Genomic DNA, 9,712 nt, shown 5'->3' with positions numbered 1-9,712 from the left:
GTAAGTTTTCCATGAATTAATAACATCCTTGCCTTCTTACAAACCCCTGTACTGTTTGCAAAGGCATCAAGTTTCCTTTTTCAGTAATGTCAAGAAAATTTGTTTAATACTTTAACAATTTCCAAAGTGTGCTTCATACACCTTCTTGCATTTAAATTTTCCAAACAAGGCCAGGCACAGTGGCCCATGCCTGTAACTCTAGCACTCTAGGAGGCCAAAAGCAGGTAGATTGCTTGAACTCAGGAGTTTGAGACCAGCCTAAGCAAGAATGAGGCCCTATCTCTACTTAAAAAATAGAAAAACCAGCCAGGTGTAGTGGCGAGTGCTGTAGCCTCACTATCTTGGAAGGTGAGGCAAGAGAATTGCTCAAGCCCAAGAGAGTTTGAGGTTGCTGTTAGCTATGATGTTATGGCACTCTATCCAGGGTGACAGAGTGAGACTCTATCAAATAGAATAGAATAGAATAGAATAGAATAGAATAGAATAGAATATCATGAAGGGTAAATGAGAAACCAGCCATCAGGGTGTTGAGAAACTGGGCCTGAGACGAGGCACCAATGGGCTCCCGAGCTTGGACTCCACTCCCCTTTGCCTCTGCTCTGCCTCTTAGGGTATAGGTGGCAGCCTGATTTGATCAATTCTGGATGTACCATTCTTAGCAGACATAATCAAGAAATATTGAGAATAGTAAAATTTTGAATGTGCCCTAAGAGTATGTTTTCTAATACGCTGACAGTCAGGGATACTTGCCACTATAGGGGACTCTTAATAGTCTACTATGAATTGCTTGTTTGTAAAATCTTCTGGTTGAGTTATCAATTATTTTCATTTGGGAGTGAACAAAGCAGAATCTGAAGAACCTCACCATACATGACCATGAGAAACAGATCCAACTCTGAAAAGGTAAAGCCTGAGAGTACATTAAGTACTACCTTGATGACCATGTCTTTATTGACTTCATAGCATGTTTTGCAATCTTTAAAACTTGGTGGGATAGCACCTGCCACCTGGCTTCCAGCCATGGCTGTAAGGGGAAATGGAACGAATGGATGGGGGGTGGGGGATAGTCATATGGTCAGGATGAGCTGGGATTTGCTCTTGTACCCTACAGGGCACTTGCAGTGACCAGCAGCCTGATGTCATGGCCCAAAGGATCTACCACCTCATTTCCAGCCTCAGGGCCTCCAACAGATACTGGAGAGTGGGCCCCAAGATTCTCTCAGTAGAGGCTGTATTTGTTGGATGAGTGGTGGCATTGTAGTCTTATGCTGTCTGTCCACGTCAAATCAGGTTCCAGCAGCATTTGGCCCTGCAGTGTGGCAATAATAATATCTGACTCAACCAGGTATTAACTAATTAATCATATCTGTGATTATCTTTCTCTTTGTACAGGTCCTCACAATAAATATCAATAATATATGGTCATAGGAGACCCCTTTTGGAGGGTTTGCCCTAGAACTTCCATTTCTCATGGGGGTAATTCGTACAGACATGTTCTGTTCACCTCACTCTCTTAGCCACATATGATTGGTCCAAGGATAGACAACTGCCTACCTGAGCCAATCAGATTGTCTCTCATGGAAGTTTGCAATTGGACGTAACCATTCAGGTCAGGGTTTATGGGTTCTCAAGAGGATGTATGGAAGGCTGAGAAGATGGAGAAAGCATAGGAAAGAAAAGGATGACGCACAGTTTCAGAAAGGAGAAAAATGAAAGATGAGCCTCACCAAGAGGTGAAGGAGGGGAAGATGGCTTGGTTTTTGGCAGCTTTCCAGCCCCTGTTTCTGGTACTTACGAGGCTCTCTCTTGCCCTTGGGTTCTGTGAAACACCTTTGTCTTTTTGTGTCTCTTTTAGCTTAACCAAACTTGAGTGAGTTTCTGGAATGTGGATCAAATCTTCCCCAAAATAACAATGAGGTCCCCAGGATTTGTTAAAGCATGACAAACAGCCAGTAGCAACATTAAAATTCCACACCCTATATTAAAAAAGTTTATAGATAGATAGATAGAGAAATATTTAGATAGGTAGATCTGCCTTACCAAATTGTATTGACAGTGACATTGGTGAGTACTCCTGTTTCTCTGCTCTGCCATACTGGAAAATTCTTCTGAAGTGTCATTGTCTAGACCTGTGCTCACCATTGGTGCAGTCACTGGCCACATTTGGCTGTTGAGCATTTAAAATGCAACAAGTCAGAAATGATGTTCTCTAAGTGTGAAACACACAGCAGCTTCTCAGATTTCATATGTGTTTTTTTATTGATTACCTGTTGTGTTGTATAATGTACATTATGGAAATTTGATTTTACTGGTTTCCTTTTACTTTTTTAATTTGTCTATGAAAAGTCTCAAGTTATTTACTTGGCTTACATTTTATTTCTACTGGAGAGTTCTGGTCTCCAGCAAGTGTCCACTTCTCCCCAACCTCCCATTTCAGTTAGGTTTAGGTCCAGGTCCCATCACTTCTTGTGTCAAGGTCACCTTTTCTCTAATGGCCCGTTGCACTTGTAACCAGTCATCAGCATTCCACACGGTTGCCACTCCCATTTCATTCTTCCCTCTGGGAACAGAGGGTTATCCTGATTTTTCTCTCTGCTGACTGATGGTACCTTGTAGTCTCTGCTGGACCGTCCTCATCTTCTCAGCTTCTTGTCCTCATCTAAACTCAGTCCTTGGTAGAGTTCATCCTGGCTTGTGGCTTTCCATGTCATCTCAGAAGACACCCAGCTTTGTGCCTGCCACTCCGACCTCCCTCTTCCTGAAGACTGTTATCTTACCTGCCCACGCCACGTCTCTGTTGAGGTGGGATTCTTAAAGTTTACGCTCCTTAGTCAGTTTGTACTGCTACAACAGAATACCTGAGACTGGGCATTTGTAAAGAATAGAAATTTATTTCTCGAGGCTGAGAAGTCTTAAGATCAGGGCACTAGTAAGTTGGTGTTCTGCTGAGGGCTCAGTCACTGCTTCCAAGGTGCTGACTGTTGCTTTCAGAGGGGGGGAACAGTATCTTCATAGTGGCAGACGTAATTGCAAATAGGGCCAGGACCCCAAGCCCTTTCATAAGGAAACATGATCCCATTTATGATGGTGAGGCCCTCATGGCCTGATCACCTCTGAAAGGCCCTAATACCGTCACACTGGCAATGCCTGAATTTTGGAGGGAACATGTTCTTAACCACAGCAACACAGTAAATTGATTGCTTGGTTCTACTGCTCCAAGCCTGCCCCTAAATTCTGGGTATTTCCTACCATGGTAAAGGGCAGATTCCCTCTAGTTATCTGAGAGATAGATCTGGAGTCATCATTGACTTTTCTCCTACCCAATATCTGATCATTAGCGCAGTTCTGTTGGACTCACATCAGCTTGTATTTCCAATGTCGTCTACCTGTTGCCCAACCCCACTGCTCCATCATCTCTGAGTGGACCACGGCAGAGGCCTCATCTCCCTCCTTCCACCCTGTTCTTCTGTAACACCCAGGGTGATCCTTTTACAGTGTGTACTCACTTTTCCTCTGAGAACCTTCCATGGCATTATCCTGTTCCTCACAATACACATAAAACATGCCATCTTTACAAAAGCCCTACAAGATCTGTCCCTGCCATCCCCAGGGCACATGCCACTTCCTGGGTCTGTACCCAGGGCCTTGGTGTTCATTCTTCTGCCTGCCCAGATGCTCTTCCCCACATGCTCATCTGGCTTCCTTCACTCTGGTCTCTTACCTACCACCTGTCCCTGACCTCTGGATCTAAACTAGCACCCCCTGTTGATTTCTCGTCATAGCATCCCCGTCACCTAACATGCTGTATGTCTGCTGTCTCCTGTCTCCCACCCCGAGAACAGGCTTCCCTGAAAGCAAGGTCCTGCCGGGTTCTGCCCACTCAACTCCATGAGCCTTTAGAGTGGCAGTTTAACCCTGCTGGGTCTCAGAATCACCAGGGAGCTTGCCCAAAATATGCATGCCCTGACCCCACCCCCCAGAGATCCAGATGCTATAGACTCTGGGGTAGAATCCAGAGCATTTTTAAACAAGCTTCCCCAGGTGATTTTGATGCCTTGGGGTTACCTGACACACTTTGCAAAATGCTGTCTCATTTTACCTGTTTGTGTTTGTTTGGCTGTTGCTCTGCCTTGCTGAGTGTTATATATATCAGCAGCTTTTGAATCACCTGGGAACCTAAATATAGATCTCCTCATCCCACCCCATATCTTGTGAATCAGAACTTCCAGGAACGGGCCCTGCAAATCTATGTTTTTGAAAAGCTCCCCCCCTCCTATGTCCAGTGCAGCCAGTCTTTCCCCTAGTCTGGGGGAGCCCAGCTTTGTTTTACAGACTTTGTAAATATTACAGCCTCCCTAAGGTTTTGTAAATAAAGGTACATTTAGCTACAATTTCCCATTTTCCTTATGTATGGCAACTTCAGGGGTGATTTTTGGAATACCCTGTGTAATGACACTACGTAAGGTTAAAAGTTTTTAATTTAAAATGCTCCAAGTATAACCCCAAATTAAGACAATATAGTAGGTAGGGTGGGGGGCAGTGGCTGAGAATCAAGTATAACAAGGAATGGTATTCACAGAAGTTTATTCCTTGGGCCCAGACTAAAGCACTAGCTTCCAGGTTGTAAAGAACCATTTATGAAGGCCCCAAGAGATGTTTCTGATTAACCTAGTTCTTAAATAGCTTAGTTCCCATGGGGGCTTGCCCTGGACTTTGGATGACCAACTCTTTGGTAGCCTCTTGGAATATGATGGGTTACTCTGCAGAAAACTGTGGGATTATTATTACTCATGGCAGAATCTAAAAGTAGTGGTGTCATCCATGCAAAACCTGGAGGCTCCTGCAGCCCTCTCAGCACATACTGTATACCTGCACTTTGGGGTTTTGGCCAGGGATGGACCTTCTACTGCATTTTGATGCTGGATGTGAGAAGCCGTCAGTAATCAGAAGGACTCCCTTTTGAGAAGTCCTGTTCCCAGGTCATAGCTGCTTCCTTGGGAATACTTGTCCAAGGGAGACACCAGAGGCTGTGATTTAGCCACAGAGGGGAGTGAATTGACCCCAGAGATGTAAGGAGAAGAGATTTCTAATGAGACCTGACAGCTCAGGGGCTGAAGGAGTCTAATCTTTTTTTTCCTGCCCACCCAGTCTTCATACAAATGTAAATATGCCTCCTTCAACAAATTGCCAAATGTGGTTTTAATTTGTAAGCAGGCGAACCCCGCCTTGCCTTTCTCCTTCTTTTTTCTTTTCTTTCTTTATTTTTTTGAAAACTAAGTCACAGATTTGACACTTTTGAACAGGACATTTCCTTCTGTCAATCTGCCTGTCACCTTTTCTGTTGTCCCTTTCTTCTGAGGACATTGTCCTGCATTGTTGTAAGAGGAATTTAGGATGAGAGCCGACTCCTCTGCTCCTTAAAGAAGTTTTTGAAGTTCCCATAGAAAATACATAGTGTTCTTTAAGCCGAATTTTAAAAATAAATAAATAATGGTGGTGTTGAATCCAACATGAGACTGGAAGAGTGTCACTGTCGCGGCGTCATGCTTTATGTGGTGTACGACACAGCGTTCATCTGTGTTATTTATGATCCTGTCTGCCTTCCATTGTGGACTTCTTCCAGCCTTGGGGAATTTACATCATTCCTAACAGCAAAAGGCTTTCTGGTTCCCACAGAGCTGTTCAAAGCCTGACTCATGCTCCTTATGTTAATTGTTCAGCTCTGAAAATACAGCACTTACAGGGTGTGGTTTTAAGGGGAAAATCTACTGTACTTATAGGGCATGTTTAGAAGTGTTCTACACATAAATCTCGATTGCTCCCAATCTCTCTATCTCTCTCTCAATCTCTCTCTCATTTAGGTTAAATTGTAGCTTTTTTTAGTTAACTAGTAAGTTTTAAAAAACAAAACAAAAGACAGAAGCATCAAAGTGCAGTATAAATCCAATAAAACCTGTAATATTCTGTTTACTAACTTAAAACTGATGTGAGTCGTAAGTGGATCTGACTTTGAGTAACACTGTCCTGGCTCTGAAACCAGAGGCACGGCTGGAGCTAAGGCTCGTGCTCAGTGGTGCAGGGCAGTGAGCAGGCAAAGCTCACGTCAGCCTGTGCGATGCCCAGGCCTAACACTAAAGGCTGCTGCCTGCCAGGACCTCTGAACCGTCACTGTTAGTTCCAATGTAAGTCTAAAGCAAGAACCTGTTGATAATACCAGAACTATTCTTTTTGGTAACAACATCTTACTATCATTTGATGGGGAAGAATATTTAGTGTGCAGGAGAAGTCAACTTCTAAAGTAAGAAATGTGTCCTTGTTGGCAGGATGGGTAGGCTTTTACATTTATAATTAATTCCACACAGTGCTTCCATGAAAACATAAAAGGATAGATAGGCAGTTAATCTATGAATTATATAAATCCATAGTAGTAGATAGATATGTAAGGTAAAAAAAAACCAAAAACAGAAGATCTCAAACTCCAGTTTTCTAAGATTTAACTTGAGTATTGCAAATGTTTTATATTTTTATAAATAGAGAAAATGTAGGGAAATGTTGGGATAATCAGGGTGTAGACTACTGTGCCACCGGGTTTTGCTAGAAGAGCAAAGCTCACTGATGTGCCACTGCCTGCCACAGTGATTTTGGGCTTTTGTCACAGTTTGGGCTACAAAGATATCAGATGATGGCCAGGAGTTCCCCGATGCTTTGGAACCAACCTTATTTCCATGTTTGTTTGTGATGCACATTAATGTGTGAAGTGTATGACTGAGGGTCCAAGGGAAGTTGCAATCTACCATAAAGTCCTAGGTTAAAAAAGTTAAAGTAGCTTACCACTGAGCAGTTTCATTCAGTCTTTATAAAAATAAATCTGTTCATCAGGGCCTTCAAAGTGTAACTGTTTTTTCTCATGTTCAGCTAATAGATTTCTGGTTGAACCTTTGTTATCTTTTGGAGTAGACAGAAAGAGCTCTCCACGGAGTGTCTGATTACTTTGCTGAGTGTGCAGAGAGTCCACTTCCTCCCCGTGCAAAGCTCCAGAGAAATGTCGTGAGAGAAATGTAGGTCCAGTGTGTTTCCTTATTCTCAATTTTGACTGCCGCAGTGCATGGATAGATAATGTGAAGTCTAGAATTAAAGAAGAGTGCATGGAAGTTAATCACAAAATCCCCCACGGCACTGATCCCTACCCTAAGTCACATACTTGCTCCTCCCACCCTCCTGTCTCTTTCTCTCACTTTCTGGACAAGGATAGAGTCCTTGCTTCACAGGTGTGTTGCAAGGAGTAATTAATGACAAGTTCTTTGAAGATGAAAAGCACCTGTTGGTGGTATGTTTCCTACAACTTTCCGAGTGACTACAGACAGAACTAAAAAAATACATTCCTTTCCTAAGATGCTTGTTCTGACTTTAATATAATTGTGATAATCCTCACACTACTGATAGCAACCGTAAGAACATGAACATATATATATTTGTTTCCACACTAAAGCCTAACCAAAATAAATATTCAGGTTCAGGGTTTTAATGGTTGAAGACATTTCTTGCCATTCACAAACCTGCAAATACATGCTGAAGTTAAAGTTGTAGGTCTCTTAAACTCCCCCGTGCAGTTTCTTAGTGTGCTGCTTCACAGTTAATTTCACAGTTACAGTGAAGTTTGTGTGGTGTGCTGTGCACACAGCAGAAAGGGGGTGATGGATACACGCATATAGTGGCACACTCCCTCTGCCACGCTCTGCGTGCTTGCTTTCCTTTCAGGCTGGTCTTCTGAAGTGTCTTCCAGGATATTTCATGTATATTGACTAAGGCCTGCTCCCCTATGGCTGACACCAGCTAAATGGTAGTTATATTTGAGTAATACCTTGAAATGGCCTGAGAGAAATTTGACAAGATGATTCTTTAATTACAGATAGAAAGTGTGAGTGTTTGTGTGCGTGCATGTGCAAACACACATACAAACACATAGCCTGAGTTTTAGATGTATTTCAGCATCCACTCTTGGGGGAAAAAACAGTGTGTCAAACATTGACAGTTGACCCACGACTTCTGAAATGAATACCAATTTCCTGGTTAAATGTGAACTCCATCTTTACTCCATTGATAACCCATGACTGATAAACAAAATATTTCCTAGTATTAATGGAAAATGTGAAGGTTATTGCTTGATTCAGTCTTCACTCTTAAGCGTATACTTGGGGATTTTTCTTTGTTTGCAGGGAGGTAAGGAGAAGGCAGGTAGCACACACCTCCCTTTTCAGGTGGAGGGAATTGGAGGAAGCAATGCCATGACTGCTTCATATAGCATAGAATCTTCTTTTGTTTGTTTCAGTGTGAAAAGAAGTAAAACGAAAAGCAGTATTGTGAGCAAATCACAGACCAGCAGAGACACTGTGGGAACATCTAGTGACTCCGTGATTACAGAGATAGCAAGGAGGAGGAGTGACGGTCAGGCTTCCACCAGTCGCCTGTCAGAATTCACAGGACAGGCGGAGGATTACATAAAGGCAGCTGAGAGTCACTGGGGGCTTCCTGTTCAAAAGCTGGAAAATGTTAATCAGCCCCAGCCAGAAGATACTAGCAGCCAGCACAGACTTCATCCTGGGGAGTGGCTGAAGACAGGGCTTGTAAGCAGGAGCCTTGTCTGGAGCCGTGAGTCAGCATCACCAGGTCCAAAACAAAGTCCGCGGGCGGCCAGAACACAACAGAAACGCAGGGACTGCGGCTCTGTGGGAGACTTCGACCACCGCAAGAGAGTTTCTCTTGGAAGTGATCAATTAGTCCCAAGAGAAGTAATAGTGGAAAAATGCAAAGCTGTCAGCACTTTGCCAGCTTTAGAGTTGTCAGATCCGGGGTTACTTTTGAAACAAGATTTGGCAAAAACCACATCCAAGGAGGAGTTGCGTGTTTTGGAAAACCTCTCCTCCAGAGACATCTTAGGAAAAATAACCCAGGGCAGGCCCAGCAAACCGGCTCAGCCACAGACCCTGAAAGACAACGAAGTCTGTACAACGCAGAGCAGCCTGACCAAGAAGAGAAAGAAATAGGTAGGGGCCGCTAACGCTGAAGGGATGCAGAGTCGGAGTCAAAGACACAGTGACCGCCGCTGTGACAGCAGGGCCTTGTGTAGAGATGCTGGGACTTCAAAGGGATTAATTGGAAGGATTATTTTAAATAGAAAGTATATATGTGACTTAGCAGTCACCTCTGGGAGACTGCACACTTGTTCCAAAAACATTGCTACATGCTCATCATAGTTTATAACTGTCTTCAGAAAATTAATTTAATGATAGAGAGCCATTCGTGAGGGAGGAGACTGTGTAAGGACTGCCAAAAGAAACGGATCACATGCCCCTCCTTGGCACCTCAGTGTGCAGCCCACATAATGGGCCTCACCAAGATGGTGCCACAGTGCTGCACTGAACTTCCAGGCATAGGCTGGGTGCAGTGGCTCACACCTGTAATCCTAGCACTCTAGGAGGCCAAGGTGGGTGGACTGCCTGAGCTCATGAGTTGAGGCTATCCTGAGCAAGAGTAAGACTTGGTCTCTACTAAAAATAGAAACTTAGCTAGACATTGTGGTGGGTGCCTATAGTCCCAACTACTCAGGAGGCTAAGACAGGAGGATTGCTTGAGCCTAGGAGTTCGAGGTTGCTATGAGCTGTAATACCATGACACTCTACCCCTGGCAACAGAGTGAGACTCTGCCTTAAAA

At 43.7% G+C, this 9,712-nt stretch overlaps 1 protein-coding gene across 1 annotated transcript in view; it reads left to right on the top strand.

Annotated features, from left to right (window-relative positions):
* The window catches only part of SLX4IP (SLX4 interacting protein), a 194,571-nt gene extending 185,108 nt beyond the window's left edge, over positions 1–9,463 (top strand). Inside the window, 3 exon segments of the mRNA XM_023512152.1 lie at positions 6,958–7,058; positions 8,330–8,924; positions 8,927–9,463. Coding sequence (XP_023367920.1) covers positions 6,958–7,058; positions 8,330–8,924; positions 8,927–9,058 — 828 coding nt within the window. The 3' untranslated portion in view covers positions 9,059–9,463.
* Positions 9,464–9,712: the final 249 nt, after the last annotated feature.

This window comes from Otolemur garnettii, unplaced genomic scaffold (assembly GCF_000181295.1).
Source record: "Otolemur garnettii isolate 467f Iridium unplaced genomic scaffold, OtoGar3 scaffold00025, whole genome shotgun sequence".
NCBI classification, from domain to species: Eukaryota; Metazoa; Chordata; class Mammalia; order Primates; family Galagidae; genus Otolemur; species Otolemur garnettii.
This window is presented reverse-complemented; position numbering and strand designations above follow the sequence as displayed.